This window comes from Centroberyx gerrardi, chromosome 19, assembly GCF_048128805.1.
Source record: "Centroberyx gerrardi isolate f3 chromosome 19, fCenGer3.hap1.cur.20231027, whole genome shotgun sequence".
NCBI lineage: Eukaryota > Metazoa > Chordata > Actinopteri > Beryciformes > Berycidae > Centroberyx > Centroberyx gerrardi.
In genome coordinates, this window is record NC_136015.1 from 26,878,504 (window position 1) to 26,897,498 (window position 18,995).

At 44.7% G+C, this 18,995-nt stretch overlaps 3 protein-coding genes across 3 annotated transcripts in view; all 3 read right to left on the reverse strand.

Annotated features, from left to right (window-relative positions):
- The window catches only part of LOC139911314 (BCL2/adenovirus E1B 19 kDa protein-interacting protein 2-like), a 225,970-nt gene that overhangs the window by 173,171 nt on the left and 33,804 nt on the right, over positions 1-18,995 (reverse strand). The window lies entirely within an intron of this gene.
- rfx5 (regulatory factor X, 5) lies at positions 3,146-12,974 on the reverse strand. Its single transcript, XM_071926287.2, has 11 exons — positions 12,942-12,974; positions 11,059-11,213; positions 10,426-10,459; positions 9,816-9,898; positions 9,465-9,587; positions 7,795-7,911; positions 6,827-6,905; positions 6,375-6,573; positions 5,450-5,544; positions 5,225-5,371; positions 3,146-4,324 (listed from the first exon to the last, which is right to left on the reverse strand). Exons 2-11 carry the CDS (start codon positions 11,178-11,180, stop codon positions 3,146-3,148), a joined length of 2,178 nt encoding a protein of 725 aa, XP_071782388.2. The 5' UTR covers positions 11,181-11,213; positions 12,942-12,974.
- Positions 15,125-18,995, reverse strand: part of psmb4 (proteasome 20S subunit beta 4) — a 5,862-nt gene continuing 1,991 nt past the window's right edge. Inside the window, 6 exon segments of the mRNA XM_078290588.1 lie at positions 15,125-15,255; positions 16,342-16,430; positions 16,898-17,014; positions 17,905-17,986; positions 18,880-18,898; positions 18,901-18,995. The exon segment at positions 18,901-18,995 is cut by the window's right edge and continues 12 nt beyond it. Of these exon segments, the coding sequence (XP_078146714.1) occupies positions 15,243-15,255; positions 16,342-16,430; positions 16,898-17,014; positions 17,905-17,986; positions 18,880-18,898; positions 18,901-18,995 (415 nt within the window). The 3' untranslated portion in view covers positions 15,125-15,242.

An 18,995-nucleotide genomic window follows, 5' to 3' on the forward strand; every position in this document is an offset into this window, starting at 1 on the left:
CTTTTCCTCCTCCCTTGAAAACATACTTAAAGTCTGACAACAACGTTACGCTCTCGAACCAAATCACATGCTTTTAAATCCTTCTCAGTCCGTGTTCTTGTGCGTCCAGTCTGAGCAAATCAGCACATGAATGTTTCGAATATCTCAACAAATATACAGAAGTGCTTGTTTTTTCCTCCCTATGCAAGAGGCGTTTCTGCTCTGGAGAATGTTAAGTTGTGTGTGTATCTGCACATATGCGTACGTCTGCTGGAGAGAAAGGTGGAAAGACTGAAAGTGAAGATGCTCAGTTCTCTCGGTTCTCTCTCTTCACACCGTCAGCAACTACAGGAACCGCTGGCCGGAGGTCAGGTTGTTTTCTACGACCGGAGAAACGTCGGTCGATTGGCTTCCTGTAACTCTGCGTTCGGACCGCGAGCGAGCGACACGATCGCCGTCGGTCCGTTCGTTTCCTCCAGAGCGGAGCGACAGGGAAACTCAGATCAGACTTCTTCCTTGTTCCCCTACTGATGTGATTTAGTTTCATGAACAATAGTTCTGCCTGGCAGGTGCAAAATGGATGAAATATTGATTCCAGCCATTCAAAGCTTCCTAGTTCTTTTATTTGAAAGACGGCAGAAATAAATGCCTCAGAAATTAAGCTTGGAGAACGGTTGATCCATCATTGTGATCGATGGGAGGCTCTAAAGTTTTTTTATATTTTTGATTAATGCTACCTAATTAGCACTAGCTAGCTGTATTAACTCATCAAAACGATTATTTTAGGCTATATTATTATTAAGGCAGTACCAGAGCAGAGAAAAAACAGAAATTGGCTGTTTAAAACGTTGTAGCAGGTATATGGATCCAATCAGAGCCTCTGGCCCCGCCCACAACCAGTCAGAACCAGTTGCTCGCAGTGTGAACGCACAGTAGTTGGACCTTTGGGTGACATCACCCATCAGCAGCCAATCACACGCTGACGTCGCTGCAGCCAGCAGTCAGCTGTCTCACGTCAGCCGTGAGGTCGTTGCTGGCGGTGCGAACACAGAGTCTCCTCCAGCAGGAGCGGCGGACATGTTGTCACCACGCCCGGTAAGTGCTAACGTCACGTCTCACAAGACGGCGCCTCACTCTCACCCTGAGAGACGGCGCCTCACTCTCACCCTGAGAGACGGCGCCTCACTCTCACCCTGAGAGACGGCGCCTCACTCTCACCCTGAGAGACGGCGCCTCACTCTCACCCTGAGAGACGGCGGGGTGAAGGAGCAGGAAGAGTCGACATCACGCCTCAAGAGGGGAACGCACCTTTAAAACACAGACGCACTGTACGAGTCCCGCGGCGCGAGACATGAGGTGTTCTGTAAGATTTTGATCACTTTTAAAGAAAATCAAAACTATGACATTCGCCTCGTCATTTACATCGAATGAAATCAGTCCAGGACCGAATGATGCAGTATTTTCCTTGGCTTGCAGGTCTTTAGATTTTGTTTTCGTCTGTAACTAAATGTGCTACTTGATCATTTAATCTCAAACTAAACTGGATGAATAAAGGTTTAACAAAAATAAGACGATCTCCTCGTGTGATCACGCTTTACACCATGACTCGGTATTTAGGAGCGCTTTGGGATCATGTTACGACCCGTGTGTCCATCAGGAACCTCTTTACAGCGCGTTCCAGCTGTTTTCTCCTTACTGATGTTAAAGAGCTTCTGTTTCGTGTTCCCGGCGGCGCTGAAATTGTCGTACTTTTCGATTTTTAGATCACAACGTTTAGCGAAAGATGCACTGCGCTTCCTGCTCGCCAAAAGAGGAACCTGCTGGACACTGGAGGGGGGCGGAGTCATCCCCGTCTTTGCTGCCAAGTTTCTGGGAAGCCGTTTGAACACACACACACACACACACACACACACACACACACGCACACACACAACTATCTTATCTACTGACCAACACCGATAAAACACAACAAACCAAAGCTGTATAGAACAGAAGAGCTCTTTGAAGAGGAGAGTAGAGCCGGGCTTCCATTCACATTCAATCCAAAATTCAAATAGAATTTTTTTTTCCCCAGACCTTCATTTATTTATTTATGACCGAATTTCAAATTTTCAAATGTTCAGTATGAGGTTTGCTGACAGCGGCTGCTTCTCCAGACCTTTTCGTTGAATTACCAAACTTTTCTAGACCCGGCTGCACATTTCCAGATGTTCCAGACCTGAAACCTCCTCAAACCCGACTGATTTCACATTTGACTTTTGAAGAACCGTCTTCATCATGAACTGAACTGAAGGGGAATGGCGGCCCGGCTCTGGAGGAGAGGTTGTTTTTTTAGCACAAAGAACCTTTTCAAGGCTCTGACCCGTAATATCTCTCTGTCGACTTCAGGCTGAACTCGGTCTGGGGCCTGATTCAATACTAACCACGTGTCTCCTTCCCTCCTACCTTTCCCTCTTTCTCTTTCCTTCCTTCCGTCCATTCCTATTTCCTTTCATCCTTCCCTCCTTCCTTTAAACGACTCCTTTTTTCCTATAAAAACTCTGATCTCTTAATCAGTGAGAGCGACGCAGCGGGTGTCTTGTTTTCACCGATCTTAGCGCGGCAGATGAGAAATCAAGGAAGGAGGGACGCAAGGTTGGAGGGAGGAAGCGAGGGAGCAAGCCAGGAGGCGGCGAAGGAAGGAAGGAAACAAGGAGGGAAGAAAGGAAAGTATTCCCTCAGGCCCGGCCACCTCGGGAGTCCAGAGTCGTTATTTCTCGTTTCCAGCCACAGTTAAAACACGGACGAACATGCAGTTTGAAGAATCACAGCAAAATGGTTGCTAAGCGCCCCGAGGTTCGCACACGCTCAGTCTGTTCACAAGTGCAAGGGGAGCCAGCGGAAGGTTCGCTTCTAGTGGTTTTGGCTTCATTTATCCGCCTCGATTGGCCCGCCGCGGCCGCCAACCTGGGATTTCCACCAATAAGGAAGAGGAGAGGAAGGGGAGGGGAGGGAAAAGGGGCGGGGCTTCGTCAGGTGAGGTAAAAGCTTGTTACCGTGGGCAACGATGAATAAAGGGGAGAGAAGGGGGGTATAATCTCTGCGAAAGAGAGAGAGAGATGGAAGAAAAGGAGAGGAGAAAACAATGAAAATTATATAAGGATGGAGGGGGGGTGGAGGACCAGGGTTAGTGTCCCTCTCTCTTGGAGGAGGAGCTACTCTCCCCTGGCTCCGCCTCCTCCACTCTCACCACCGAGCCGGACACGACGGAGCTGGCGGTGGAGGAGGAGGAGGAGGAGGGAGCGACAGACGAAGAAGAGGTGGAGGAAGGTGGAGGGTTGAGGTGCAGACCGGCGTGCGGCTCCACCGGCGTCAGCGTTATCTCCACCTCCCCCCGATCCTCGTGGAGCGTGGGCAGAGGAAGAGGAGGAGGAAGAGGAGGAAGAGCAACAGAGGCTCCGCTGCCGCTGTTGTTGTTGGCGGGGCGCGGCGCTCTCTGGATCACCTCCACCATGGCGGTGCGTCCCGGGCCGGCCAGCTCCCAGCTGGGGTTTCCGGGGGTCTGGAACAGCAGCAGGGGCCGGGGGTGGCGGTCCGGCTCGGCGCTCTGCACCACCACGCCGCGGTGCTCCACCGCCAGCGGGCGGCCCGGCTCCGACAGCTGGCCCGTCAGAACCAAACCCTGCTGGTCCTGGAAGACTAGCTCCACCAGCTGCTGGGAGGAGGAGGAGGAGGAAGAGGAGGCTTTCTGGATGACTCCGCCGCTGAGGGAGGTGATGATGGGAGGATGGGGGGGAGGAGGAGGAGGGGGAGGAAGAGCAGCGGGAGGAGCAGGAGGGGGAGGAGGGGGGAGGGCGTCCTCCGGCCGAGGTTTTCTCGGTCGGCCGCGTTTCCGTTTGACCGGAGGAGTGTTGGCGGCCGAACCGGCAGAAGCCCCCGGCGTCCCGCTGCCGGCGCCCGACGTGGCCGACTCCAGCGGCCGCTTGTTGGCGTTCCCCCGCGCCCGCTGCACCACGGAGGTGGGCGCCACCGGGGCGACGGTGACCGGAGCGTGTTGCTGAGGAGGAGGCTGCGGCGGGGGGGGCGGGGCGACCTTCTCTCTCTCGGCGTACGACAGACAGCCCTGCGGCAGGATCACCACCGGAACCGCCCCGCCCTGTTGCTGGGGTAATGTCGCCATGGCGATGACTTTCACCCCGCCCCCGCCGGCGGCGGCGGCCGGGCCTCCTCCCACGGACGCCCCGCCCACACCCGAGGCGTCTTTGGGCGCCAGGGACGGCGGGGAGGAGCGAACAGACAGCTGCGTCTTGTCGGGAACGGAGCTCCGAGGGAGGATTCTGGGTAAGTGCTTCATGAGGGCTTCCACCTGTCAAATTCATTTAGTTTAGTTCATTCACACGTGATAAAAACACATTAAAGGCATACTGAGGAGGATTTTGCCAGTTGTAGCTCGTAAACACAACTTTCAAAGTTGACTCCGCCTCCCAGCTCAACAAGACCTGAGGCTACGCCCCTAAACATGAAGCCACGCCCCTGAAAATGAAGCCACGCCCCCTGAGTACAGCGAGGAGAAACACCAAAACCAGAGTGACTCTGTTGCTTTCACCTGCTGGAGAGTACTGAAGGAGAGGATGAGGATGAAGAGACGGGGAGTCCATCCACACACACACACACACACACACACACACACACATACACACTCACTCTGACCAGAACTCCAGTTCCTCTGTATTAGAGTTCGGACCACAGCCAGTGAGGCTTTTAGTTTTGGTTGCAGGACTCACCTGCTGCCAAAAGGTCGACGCCCAGAAACGTCTAGAACATTCAGAAATAATAAAATCCAGGCAGAAGGCAGCAGGCTCTCTGCACACACACACTGTCACACACTGTCACACACTGTCACACACTACCAATGGACTATGATGTAATGATGGAGTAGGACCATTTTGTTTGGATGAGTTTATGATAGGGGGAGAATCCTGCTCAGTATGCCTTTAACCCCTGAAAAAAGATAGAAGAAAAAACAAAAACTGCAAAGGTGAGAAGTTGAGGGACTTTTAGAAACATCTCACCCCAAAAGAGAAAGAGAGAGAAAAAACTCTTTACAACACTTCAATCAGGTCCTTTAAAGAGTGACAAAGGAGATCCATACAGATGTAAACAAATGTAAACAGATGTAAACAGATATAAACAGATATAAACAGATATAAACAGATATAAACAGATGTAAACAGATATAAACAGATATAAACAGATGAACAGATACCTGGAGGTCTCGCCCCCCCGCCGGGCGCAGAGAGGAGGAGGAGGAGGGAGGAGGAGGAGCGTCGAGGGACGAAGGTTTGGCTGCCGTCGCCGATTTGTCTCCGGCCTGGAGTTTAGACGAAGAAGAGTCTCCGCCTTCCTTATCCCTCTGCAGAGGGACAGAAGAAGAGTTAGCAGAAGCGGACGAGCGCGGAGCGAAGTTCTGCGGTCCGGCCGGCCGACGCACCTTCAGCTCCACGGCGCCGCCGTCGCTCTCGGCCCCGCCTCCTTTAGAGGAGACGGGCGTCTTCTTGATGACCTTGTGGGGTTTGGCCGGGCCTCCTGCAGGACACACAGACCAGCAGAGAGTTGTAAAAACCCTGAAGAACACATGAAGCAACACAGGTAGGCCTGGGCCGATATTATTATTATCGAATATCACAATATTTCATGAATATCTGCAGTATATGTAATAGTATATGCAGTATATGTAATAGTATATGTAGTATATGTAGTAGTATATGCAGTATATGTAATAGTATATATAGTATATGTAGTAGTATATGCAGTATATTTAGTAGTATATGTAGTATTATATGTAATAGTATATGTAGTAGTATATGCAGTAGTATATTCAGTATATGTAGTAGTATGTAGTAGTAAATGTAGTATATGTAATAGTATATGTAGTATATGTAGTAGTATATGTAGTATATGTAATAGTATATGTAGTATATGTAGTATATGTAGTATTATATGTAGTAGTATATGTAGTAGTATATGCAGTATATGTAGTATTATATTCAGTATATGTAGTAGTATGTAGTAGTATATGTAGTATATGTAATAGTATATGTAGTATATGTAGTAGTATATGCAGTATATTTAGTAGTATATGTAGTATTATATGTAATAGTATATGTAGTAGTATATGTAATAGTATATGTAGTATATGTAGTAGTATATGTAGTATATGTAATAGTATATGTAGTATATGTAGTAGTATATGCAGTATATGTAGTAGTATGTGTAGTAGTATAGGCAATAGTATATGTTGTAGTAAAAAAAAAAAAAACGGTTAGCACAGGGCTGATGCATGCACTCACGCACACACACACACACACACACACACGCACACACACACACACACACGCACACACACACACACACACCTGCGAGGGCGGCGGAGGTGACGAGCTCCGCCTGGCTGCAGCGGGGGTTCACGATGTGTTCCTGCACCAGGAAGCGAGCGATCTCCACCACCGTGTCGAACGAGCGCTTCAGGATCTTCTGCGCCCAGTCGCAGATCAGCTCGCACGCCGCCTCCGTCACTTCCTGTTTGTAGGTCTGCACCAGCTCCGTCAGCTCCGACTGCAGAAGAAGAAGAAGAAGAAGAAGAAGAAGAAGAAGAAGAGGGGGACGAGGAGAACGTTCAATTAAAACAATTAAACCACGGAGTGTGAGTTTCTCTGTTCTCTGTCTGTTCAGCCATGGCGGCTGTCGCTGCTCATGCTAACTACCCACTTCTTCTTCTTCTGTAGTATATGCAGTGTATGCAGTAGTATATGCAGTATATGTAGTAGTACTGTATGCAGTAGTACATGCAGTACAGTGCGGACCGTACCGGGTCGTTCTTCAGGTCCAGGTTGGGCAGCAGCGGCATGTTGAGCACCGTCTTCCTCCTGATCCCGCTGTAGCAGTACGTGACCGCCGGGCAGTCAGGGAATTCAACCAGCAACCAGCATGTAAAACCTGCACAGCTCTGTTCAGACCAGACCCAGACCCAGACCCAGACCCAGACCCAGACCTCCAACTCCAACCCAAACCAGCACAGTCAATTCATCTTAACCAGCTGTGGAAAGTGTTTTGACCTGATGGAAAGATATTTCGGTTCTATCGTATCAGCAGCTGTCACACACACGCTTCCACTGGCCTGACAGCACCGACTACTGTTTTGTGTTTGAAAGGTCAAAGGTCATGACTGCTTTATGATTTCATATCAATATGTATGACGTACAGTCTACTTCAGCATCAACAGAAGAAAATGAGATATGATTCCAAAATGAGATTTCCACCATCTGGAGAAAAAATACACCAAACCAATAAAATGACTGCTAGCATGAAAATAAAAAGAGTTAAAAACAAGTGACAGTCCTGTTTAAAGAACCCACAAAATACCAGTTTACAGACTGTATCCTCTACAGATCTGCACCATACTGACAAATAATCATATTGCCATTATATTTGCTGAATATTGCAACGGCGATATAAATTGCAATACAGTATACAGACTCACTTTCCTGTATTTTATATTTTTCAGCAAACCGGAACCGATTTTAATAAAAAATGGAGATGTTTCTTAAAATTTGCTCTATTTGAATACAATAAAAACATTTTTTACAATGTGCAATTGAATTTATAGGTCAGAAATTGGGTTCACTACTACAAAACCATGTTAGGATCCATTCTGATCACCAACCACTGATAAGATAATTGCAGCCTCTTGTGATTTGGAAGTTAAGGTTCTGGCTCATAGTGATTTTCAGCCCTAATCCTCTGAGCTTCCTGTCTGTCTGGGTCCTGAAAGGATATTTGGACTGTCCCCTGCCGCCCAGCCGCCGGGCCTTGATGTTGGGGAAAATGTCTCTGATGATCTTCCCAAAGTTGGCGGCGCTCAGAGGACGATGCTGCAGGTTCTCACAGTACCGCCTAGAACCAGGAGAACCGAGAACGACAAGGAGAGAGAGGGGTGAGAGGGAGAAGAACCAGGACAGCAGGTCAGGGGTCGACCGGGCTGCTGGACCTGTTCTGGGCTGCTCTACTAGAACCAGCACCGAAAACCACTGAGCAAAGGATTTCCTTAAGCATGGCCACATTTTTAAGCTGCACCATTAACTCAAAGATGCCGACATTTTTATTCGGCCAAATAGTTTACTGCAATAACAAACATAACCACAACACCAGATCTGCCGGTAACGGTCATACTGTGGTACCCAGCCTCAGGACTAACTCGTTCATTTACAGAGCCATAACAAACTGGAATAATTTACCTTTTAATATCCGCCTAATAAAAAATAAATCATTCTTCAAAAAGATTATGAAGAGGCATTTATTGGCATGCAGACGACAGACTGAACAGTAGGAGGTATAACTCTGTACCAGTTGTCAATATTCGTGTTCCGCTTCATATGGGTTGTATAATCCTCATTCTTTTTAAATATTATCTGTATATTGATTTTTAATGAGTATTCTACCTAAATGTACGTTCAGTGTTGACTGGCTTTGAATTGTATATGAATGTATTATTTTTTTAATTTCATATCAATGTAAGCTTGCTTTTTTTATATTAATGTATATTGATGTAATTTAGTGTATATTAATGTAATTGAATGTTTATCATGTATTGTGTTATGTACAGTATGTCAGGTGTGGACCCCAGGAAGATTAGCTGATTGCCACGGCATCAGCTAATGGGGATCCTTTAAATAAACAAATAAACAAATAAACAAATAAACAAATAAACACCATCTCTCCATTGGCAGCAGTGATAAGAAGTGAACTGTCTGTCTGTGACTCTGACTCAGTGTTTCAGCACAGAGTGAAACTCCGTCCAGCTGCTTCTCTCACATCTTTCTGACGACTGAGACCAGAAACAAGATCTGATCAACAGGACTTTCTGGTCCGTGAGCATTCTGACGCCTGATCAAATCTCTGTTTTATGGTGCTGCTGCCTGACAACAGAAACAGAAAGATCTGTCTGGTAAACACCGTGTTGAAACGTTGGCTTCTTAACACTGCTGCCAATGGAGAGAACTGATCTACAACCTGCTGAAGAACCTGAGTCGGCCATGTTGGAGAGAAAGGTTTGCTCCGTGTCGACACAAACTGAACAGAACAAAGCTGCATGTTGTATCTGCTTCACTAAGATAATGATAATCTATTATAATGTGAGTATAACAGTCAGCTCATGTTGCAAGTTAGCTAATGTTAGCTTCATTAGCTAACACTGGAGTGAGAGTTTGGTGCCTGAGAGACGAGAAATATGAGATAGCTGTAGGAAACACTGAAATATAATTAATAAAATCAATAAGAGAAATCAATCAGTTTTCAGTTTAGCTTTGACAACTAAAAGTACACAAGCATGTTGAAAAACTGACGAGGAAATCACAAGACGAGTGTGTGCGTGTGTGTTTTGTGTGTACGTGTGCGTGTGAGTGTGCGCGTGTGTGTGTGTGTGTGTGTGTGTGTGTGTGTGTGCTGACTTGTATGTCTCGTAGACGTCCTGTTTGGGCAGGCAGGTGTCTGAGTGCTCCTCCAGGTGGCTGCGGATCCAGTTGCAGGTGTGAAGCTGGTCAGCTGTGTTGAACGAGCTGGAGTCACCACCGCTGCTGTGGACACACACACACACACACACACACACACACTCCTCTGTAGCTGTGCACTATCAAACTACATCACAGTTTACAACTCTTTGGAAAATCATTTTCTACTAGTCAAGTCCGTTCAAAAATCCCAGTACTTTTTGGACATTTTTGGGTTTATCAGATAGTTCAGAGCTGAGACGGGGCTGACGTGATAAAGGTCAAACCCAGTCGTCATGGTTACGACCTCACCTCTTGTCTCCAGAGCTGGGTCCCGAGGGCAGCTGGAGGTAAAGGTACAGCTTGTCGTTGTCTGAGAAACGCTGAACATCTTGCTGTTGGACGACAGACAGACAGAGGCTGTTATTTCATTACTCTATGAACCAGTAATCCCTTAAAATCATCTCACATTTACATTAATTCACCCCTTAATTCATGCAAAATGCCCTTAAAATGAGTTATGGGAGTTATTAATGGAGGAGACCCCATTGAAACCTCTTTGAACACCCTTTCATCTTGCCTCCTTACTTTCTAATTTAATGTAAAATTCATTAATTCAGGAACTTTCCATTAATAACTCATTAATAACCTGTAAACCTGCATAAAAGACATGAAAAATCCCTTAATTTCTAGAGTCTCTGTGAATCAACCCATGAATAAATCCCTTATAAACCCATGGTACTAACCTTACTTTATTAAAACTGTTATATTTAATGGATAATTAATGTTTATGTGATGAGAAATTAAGGACATTTCAGGGATCAAAGGCAGGGGTTTGGTTTGATAGTGTCATCATATTGTATCAGTGTGTGTGTGTGTGTGTGTGTGTGTGTGTGTGTGTGTGTGTGTGTGTGCTTCTTACCAGGATCTGATCCACTTTGGTCTGAACGCTCTTCCTGCAAAACAAAACACACCTGTCAGAGGTGTGACCTCACCGACTCACAGCTGGGTGGAGCGTCAGGTGAAAACCGACCGATATGGTTTTTCAGGGCCGATACCGATTATTAGTAATCAAACAATATTCCTTAACGAAAAAAAGGAAATCCTCACTCTCAAAAAGATATCTTCATTATTTTACATGTTTCAAATAAAAAATATATGTCTTTTCTGTTCGTCAAGCTGCTTATTTTTTATTTGAAACGTAAAATAAATCAATCCAGATCTCTCTTTGAGAGTGCGGATTTCACTTTTCCTGGTTGTAAATTTAAGCCAGTTTGAAATCGACGCACCAGAGAAACCTATTTTATGTCCATTTTCTTACCCAGCATGTGGACTTCCTCAATCATTTACAAATAATATTCCTTACAATGTTTCATCTGAGTTTTTAAATAAAATGTGCTTGTTCTCATCAGACAGCAGAACTGTGTGTCATGACTTCACAGAATCACCAGATCATCACCATGTGATTCACTGAAAGCAGAATACTGAATTATCACCGGTCCGCTCGTCAACTTTCCCAGACTAAATAAAGTTTGGGAAGGAAAATGAAACTTACGAGATGTTGCTCTTGAGTTTCTGCAGCAGCATGCTGGGCTCGGTGTCGCCCTCCCCCCCCTCCAGACCCCCCTCCCCCCGCCGGGACGCCTCCGCCCGCTGGGGCCGCTGGTCCTCCGACATCAGGACCAGGAACTAACCAGAACACAGCATCATCTGAGGAGGGCAGGAGAGGGGGAGAGAGGAGAGATAGGAGGAGAGGAGACGAGGAGAGGAGATGAGATTAGAGATGAGATGAGATGATAGGAGGAGATGAGAGGAGAGGAGGGGAGGAGAGGAGAGGGGGAGAGAGGAGAGGAGAGATAGGAGGAGAGGAGACGAGGAGAGGAGATGAGATTAGAGATGAGATGATAGGAGGAGATGAGAGGAGAGGAGGGGAGAGGAGAGATAGGAGGAGAGGAGACAAGGAGAGGAGATGAGATTAGAGATGAGATGATAGGAGAGAGGAGATGAGAGGAGAGGAGGAGAGGAGGGGAAGGGAAAAGAGAGTAGAGGAGAAGAGGGGAGGAGTGGAGGGGAGAGGAGAGGAGAGGTAGGGATGGAGGGAGAAAGAAAAGTGACGGGACAGAAACTGCATTTGAGACTCTAAGCGATTAGCAGTTTTGCAGCTTTCATAATTCAACAATATACAAATGCACATAATAACAGTGCAGGCCTCACATCAGCTCAGTGTGTTTACTGTGATCTCACAGGACTTTGTGGACAGGAATTCAAGCAGCTGAATATGCTTCACTGCCAAAAAAAAAAAAAGGTTATAAATCCCTGCTGTAGTCAAATAAGCACAGATGGCCAAATCCAAGAAAGACTAAAATAAACACAGAGTAAAACCACAGACAGACATTCACTCTTCACTCCAAGTTGATTATATTAGATTATATTAGACCAGGTGGAGCAGCGCGTTGTGTTTGGTGGCAGGTTTCCAGGTATAGCTAGTGATTATAAGCAGACAGACAGACAGGCAGACAGACAGACAGACAGGCAGACAGGCAGACAGACAGGCAGCAGGACACTCCCACCTCCCTGCAGCAGCTACAACTCTTCTCTCAGCAGAAGACGTTTACAATAAAAGCCCACACTGACCCAGACTTCCCTCCTGTAGCTCTGCCGCTAGCTCGCTGCCTGACAGCCATGTGAAAAAGGCCCGTTGACTGTCAGGTAATGACACATGCCGGCTGTCAAAACCGTCTGGACCGGCTGTCACGCGCTGAGAGCACGGTGCCGTAACGTTACTACTACGGCAGGGGAGGCATGTTGTTTCTGCGGAGCCGCCGGCCATACTGAACCCGCGCTAGCTAACCTGCTTCCCGCACAGCCGAACACGCAAACCCGCCCGTCGCTTTTAAAGCAGCCGTGGCAGCCGGACTTCACATGTCCTGTCCGGACGCGTGTTGTTAACGGCGGGCGCAGCGCTGCTGGTCATGTGCCTGCGATTTACTATTACACACACTGACCCAGCTCGACATGTTACCGCCGTGCTAACTTGCTAGCAACACAGCAGCCCGGTTGTCCTCAATGCGTTAGCTAACCGGGCTAGCTTCACTGTTAGACTTCAGTTACATTTTCACGAGCAGGTTTGACTCTTTTTCCAAAATCATACAGAGCTTGAGAGAAATCCCTTCCATGGTGGAAAGTGAAATTGCGTTGGCTAATAACATTAGCCGCTATAATAGCTAACAGCTAACCGTAACAAGCTAGCTACCTAGCTTAGCTGGTGGCTATTAGCTAGCTTTAGCAAGCACTGAAACACCCTTTAAACGTGATTATGTACGATATTTTAAATTTCAAAATAATTCCTGAGAGTAGTTTGTAAATTGTATGATTATTTTATGATATATTTGACCAGACACATTACAGTAATTATTTTACAAAAGAAAAAGAAAGTACCTGAGCCAAGATAGAGCAAAAATCCCCTTTCAGATTTTTTTGTGATTGGACGAGTTTGTTATGTCTGCCTGACTACAAAGCCAGCGTCCATTCCGATTGGTGAGCTGTCCCAATTCTACCCAGATACCAAAAGCGGGTTCAATTCTATTCGTTGAGCAGAATTATTTTTTTGACAAAGATTATTCTGATTGGACGTGTTTTCCTGGTCTGCCCAGTTACAAAACAGATGAATTTCTCTCACTAAATCTGCATAGCAACAGCCGCCTTAATATTTGGGCCAGAAAGTGAAACCAAAATGAACTGTAATGAACGTTTTATTTAATGTGTTAATACGTGTTTGTATGCTGAATATGTTCGGCAGCAGGACAGAGAAACACAGACACGTCATGTAACAGGCCGCTTTCAACCTCAGAAATATATTAAAAGTACACTGAAAGACATACAGTGTGTTGATGAAATATATTTCTCTTAGGCATCTTGTTGTCAAAAAACACTTGGTGACCGAGGGCGATTTTGCAGGCTTTTATTATTTAACCAAATATTTTTTATTTAGGATCATAGCTTACTGTATTTCATTCAGTCCAGCGACTTTGCATTGACTTGATAAGGCAGAAATGGCAGCACAGCCTGTTTAAATATCACAAGTATCCCTGTATAAAGATAAAATTCACTTCACTGATCTCTGAGGGGAAACTGGGCCAGTTCAGCAGCACAGAGCAGGATACAGACTGCAGTGGAATAAATAAAAACTATTAAAAATGTAAAAACACAGCATCCTCGTCATGTTAACACGTGAACAGAATCTTTTGTGAAACAGAACTCGTCCGGTTTGTGGAAAAACAGCATCTGATGTGATTCTTACAGAAGAGAATACTTTAATATCCTGGACTTTATTATATTTCATTTTTACATTCTGAGTAGGATTCGTGAACCAGGGGAACATGCAACTAAAAAACTACATACTTGTCAACATGAGAAATAAGGTTTTCGATATAAAAGGATTTTAATCCAACCCTACACTTAAACACACTACATTTCTTCCAGGATTTTAAACTCTTTGAGACTGAATGCAGTGTGTACAATATATTTAGAGTTACATGCACAGTCTGCTGTCTAATCCAGCTGATATTGACATTTTATAAAAAATTTGATATAATTGAAGGTCTGGAAAACCTGACATGAGATTTTTTAATTTTCTTTGCACGTTTTATGTATTCATTGAATTGTTCAGTATTGTTTTTGTAAATTAATTCTTCATTTAAAAGGCAGCCTGCGACCCGCAAACCAAAAATAACTTAATTTTCCTGGGTTTCAGTGGAGAGTTTTATGACGTTTCAGAGGCTTTTCCACCCTGAAGAGAATAAAACTCTGAATCCTGATCATTTCTAGCCATGAAAACAAATCAAATTTAAAGACTTTTAATCAGCCTTCATAAGCCTGTATTGGCTGAAGCCTGCTGTCTAAATGTAGATTATATCTAGATAGATTATATCTACTGGGAAGAAATCTACATTTTTAATCCACCTGTCACAGCGGGCGATGGATTCCAGTTCAGCAGCTTCACTGTTAAACCAACTAAATGTTTTTTTTACAGTAGAATCACTCCAAATGGTTTCTTATTCAAATAGACATGCAGTACTGTGCAAAAGTCTTAATACTAATAGTCTTAGTTTCTTAGTCTTTAGGCACCCTAGACTTTTGATATAAAATTTGTTTTAGATGTTTGTTTTCTGCATTAGTGCGTCTTTACTGTACATTTTTATCTATATAAAAATATAGATATTTTTATTATTATTTATATAGATATTTAGAAACTTTTCCTTTCATTCTTTTTGAAAGCATCTTCGCTTTACAGATTTTTTCCAGCTTCAGCTCTTCTGTAATTATTGTCTACTATTTCTGTTTGCTATTTTTGAAATCAATAAACAGATAAAAAAAAAAAGTCTGATGTCCCAAGCTAATTAGCGATGTTCTGTACTGTGTGTCTATGTACTGTGTGTGTGTGTACTGTGTGTGTGTACTGTGTGTGTGTGTACTGTGTGTGTGTGTGTACTGTGTGTGTGTGTACTGTGTTCTGCACCATGTGACCAACACTGCTTCCTCTCAACTGGACTGAAGTGACTCTGATTCACACTCGTCTGTTACGTTCAACTCCCACACAAAACAACAAAAACACAATACAATTTAGACTTAGCACATTTATTTTTCATTTTACAAAAGTGTCAATAAAACAGAACAAAAAGCTAACGTGGGACAGGTGAGTTGTGAACGCAGCAGAAAGGCGACAGCGAGGCTCCGGCTTCATTCAAACCCGCTGAGGAGAAACAAGACGAACGTCACAGATCAGCAAAACAACAAATACAAACTGAATTCTCAACTACAACACATAAAATGCAAAATGAAATTAAATGCTTCAATAAAAGTTATAATAGAAAGTTAAATTCTGATATACAGCTACACAGAAGTACCCGTGAAGCCCTTCCACACGTTCACAACCTGTTCTACGATGCTTTCATATCTTCTGCTGAGGAATTTCAGAAACTCTTTGGCAGCGTCCGTTCTCAATCCAGAATTCCAGGACTATTTCATGACTTTTTTTCAGGCTGAAAACCATCTAATGAAAAACCATCTTTCTGAAAATCATCTTTTAACTTTAACATTTTGCTGCTGGTCTATAAAGCACCAAATGGCTCCTCCTCGCTTCTTAAAACTAAAACTGAATGCGTTTCTGGAATAAACCTCCTTCCTTTCTCTGTGGCCTTCTGCTAAATCATCTGTATGTAAATGTGACCGGTGTTGTTATTTTTATTATCATTTATTTCTTTCATTTATGTTTTGTTATCCTCATCTCTTACCATCTCCTCATGTCTCTACTGCTACAAGTTAGTTTTTCTGTTTTAATCCTATTTTTAACTGTATTATTGTTGTGGTTTTATATTGTTTCATTCTTTAGCATTTACTGTTATGTCTCTCTTTGATTCTTTTAATATTGTTTCCTTGTTGTAAAGTGTACAGACGCCCTGATGTGATACTGCACTTTAAATAAACTTTGACATGACTTGACCTATTTTATCTTCCTTTCTTTCTTAAAATTATTTCTTTTTTGTGTTTTACGTGAAGCACACTGAATTTTCCTTGTGTATGAAATGTGTTATAAATAAAGTTTGCCTAATGTAATGAATCTGTGAAAGCAGCTGTATTGTAAAACACATTCTGCTAGATTCCTGGAAAGTGACCCGAACCCGACTTTAATTTATCAAATCCCCCGACTTTCCCGGTCTGGGATACGCCTCAAAATTCCAGGAATATTCCAGGAATATTCCAGGACCAGCGTTCGGTTTTCCAGCGGTCAGAAAGGACGAGAACCACAGTGTTGATGAGCGGCGACCTTTGACCCCACCTGACCATGTGAGCGATGTCCCAGTTGGTTTCAGTAGACAGCGGGCCGATAATCTCCACTCCCTCCGCCGTTACTATGGCGATCTCGTGCTAAAAAAAACAAAAACAACAACAAAATCTAAATCACACCACTCTTTACGCACACAAACAGTAAGAACAGAATCTGAATTCCAAAATGGCCACCAACTGAAAAAACACAAAACTACTGTCAGTGAAGTTTGGTTTCCATGGCTGCGAGTGTGAATTCAAACATTAATAACCATTTATAACTAATAATAATAATAACTATATTTCTTCAGCACTTTTCAAAACAAAGTTAGCAAATGCTTTGCAGAGACATGGAAGTAGAAAAGCTCCGGATATTCGACTCTGCAGAAAATGTCGGGTTATTCGTAAAACATCGCACAACCACTGGGCCCTTGAGCAAGGCACTGAACCCCCAGCCTGCTGCGGCGGCCTGCGGTGGGAGTGGGCGGAGCCTGCGGTGGTGGGAGTGGGCGGAGCCTGCGGTGGTGGGAGGGGGCGGAGCCAGAGAACGGCCCCGGAGGTGAACTCACCCTGTTGTAGGAGCGAGCGTCGCGGTAGTAGAGCACCTTCAGGCAGCGCTCCACCAGCTCCCGCGCCTCCTGCTTGGTGATCTCCACCTTGTTCTCCACCACCTCCCTCATCAGGGGCTGCGCACACACACACACACACACACACACCACACACACACACACACACACACACACACGATCAATACACAAGTGAGGACACACATGGCTGTAGGCTTCATTCACACTGCAGACCTTTCTCCTCAACTTTTTGGATGACTGTTCATATCTACTGTAGGATGTAACTCACATCCCATAATAATCTGAACTGAGAGCTAAAGTTGTCTCATCCGTTTCTGTTCCAACTGGTTTGGGTTCCAGTTCTGACTGAATCGAGGCGTCCAGTCGTCTGTTTGTCTCGTTCTCCTCCACGCCGACGCTGCTCAGACAAGCCGACTACATGAAGACAGACTGGCTCAGGTCGGTGATGTCAGGTTTACTTGTTGTCATGGCAACGCCTACAGGAGAAATCACTGCGCTCACCTTTGCTTTGTTTGGTGCGTAAGAACCAGTCAAATGTCTTCAGTTTCTCAAAAGAGAAATAAGTTTTCCAAGATCTTTTATGTTCTCATTATATTGGTTTTTTTTTCATTAATGTTAATTTTTAACCCTTCTGCATTTATAAAAAAAACAACAATATAATGAGAACATAGGAACAAAGGTCTTGGAAAACGTGTTTCTTTTTTGAGTGCGAACCATTTTCTCAACTGATGTCATGATGTCATGGCAACAGGCCGACAGATTCTGATTGGAGCGTTCAGATACAAATCGCATGTAGGTCCAGATGGGAAGTGAAAACGTTCTGCTCTCAACCAGACATCGTTCACTTCAACAGTAAGGCTGAGAGGAAACTGTAGGGACTCGTCAACTTACTGACTTCTGATTAGAAAACATCAGAACTGGGAAACCTTCAGCTGCAGTGTGAGCGCACACACACACACACACACACACACACACACACTGCCCCTCACCTGAGCCAGGTACGCTCCGAAGCCAGTAGCCACTGTGGGCGCCTCATAGGCCACGCCCAGCTTGTCCACGTAACCTAGGAAACTAGAGAGGCAAGATGGCCGACTCGTTAATTCAAACTGACTCAGACTTTTGGACTCACAGTTTAATCGTTTGGCTACAAAACACTTTGTGTCTGTGTAGATTCATTTCAGTCATCTGCTTCAGTTTAAACTTTCTGGACTTGGATTATGCTGCGTTGGAAACGTCACGCTCACTTTCCCCCGTTTCTCTCAACCAGACATCATTCACTTCAACAGTAAGGCTGAGAGGAAACTGTAGGGACTCGGCAACTTTCTGACTGAACAGAGTTTCCACCGGAGCTGCACATTTATGGAAAAAATTATAATACTCATTATTTTCCCAAATATTTATATCACAATTACTTGTATCGGTTACAGGAAACAAAATTATTTTTAGTAAATTAACATGTATTTCACTTTTTTCAGTGCAGTGTTGATCAAATTATCAGCAGCTAGAAAGTCTTGTTTTCACTCTGTCTTACTGTTTTACTTACTAAACATCACGTAATCAATAATTCCTACTTTATTAAGGCAAACTGCCCAGAATCTGTTCTTGTCATTGGTTTCAAACCAAAGAGGTCCGACTCTCTGTCAGGTTTCTCTGCTGCTTCTCTAGCTGAACTTTACTTCTTGGTCACATGATGATGTACATGAACATTCAGAGGCTGTGATTGGTCAGGAGCGATGGAAGAGCTTGATATACCACACCAGGAAATATAACAAACACTTCAGTATCGCCGGATTACATGATTACTAATCGTGGAAACATATGATCATCTATGAATCGTGCAGCCTTAGTTCCCACTGACATGTTCGCAGATAAAGACCGGAGTTTGATTGGCTTTCCACAGACAGATCGGTGGCAAATGAGAATATGAAGATGAATTGAAAACGAAGCCGTGTGTGTGAACGAACCTTTCTCCGTTGTAGAAGCTCCGATCACCACGGTGTTCCACAGAGGATTCATCTTACTGCGGCGGTTGTACATCACTCTGGTCAGCCAGGAGTGGACGGCCTTCGGACTGTAGCTG

Bases quoted from the DNA above. Each gene is read 5' to 3' on its own strand.
- rfx5 (XM_071926287.2), bottom strand. From the start codon at position 11,180: ATGTCGGAGGACCAGCGGCCCCAGCGGGCGGAGGCGTCCCGGCGGGGG. The intron at 6,906-7,794 runs ATATCCTTTCAG...CCCGGCGGTCAC, and splicing joins GGCGGCAGGGGACAGTCCAA to GTACTGCTACAGCGGGATCA. The intron at 5,545-6,374 runs GTGTGTGTGTGT...TGTGTCCTGCAG, and splicing joins CACCTCCGCCGCCCTCGCAG to GAGGCCCGGCCAAACCCCAC.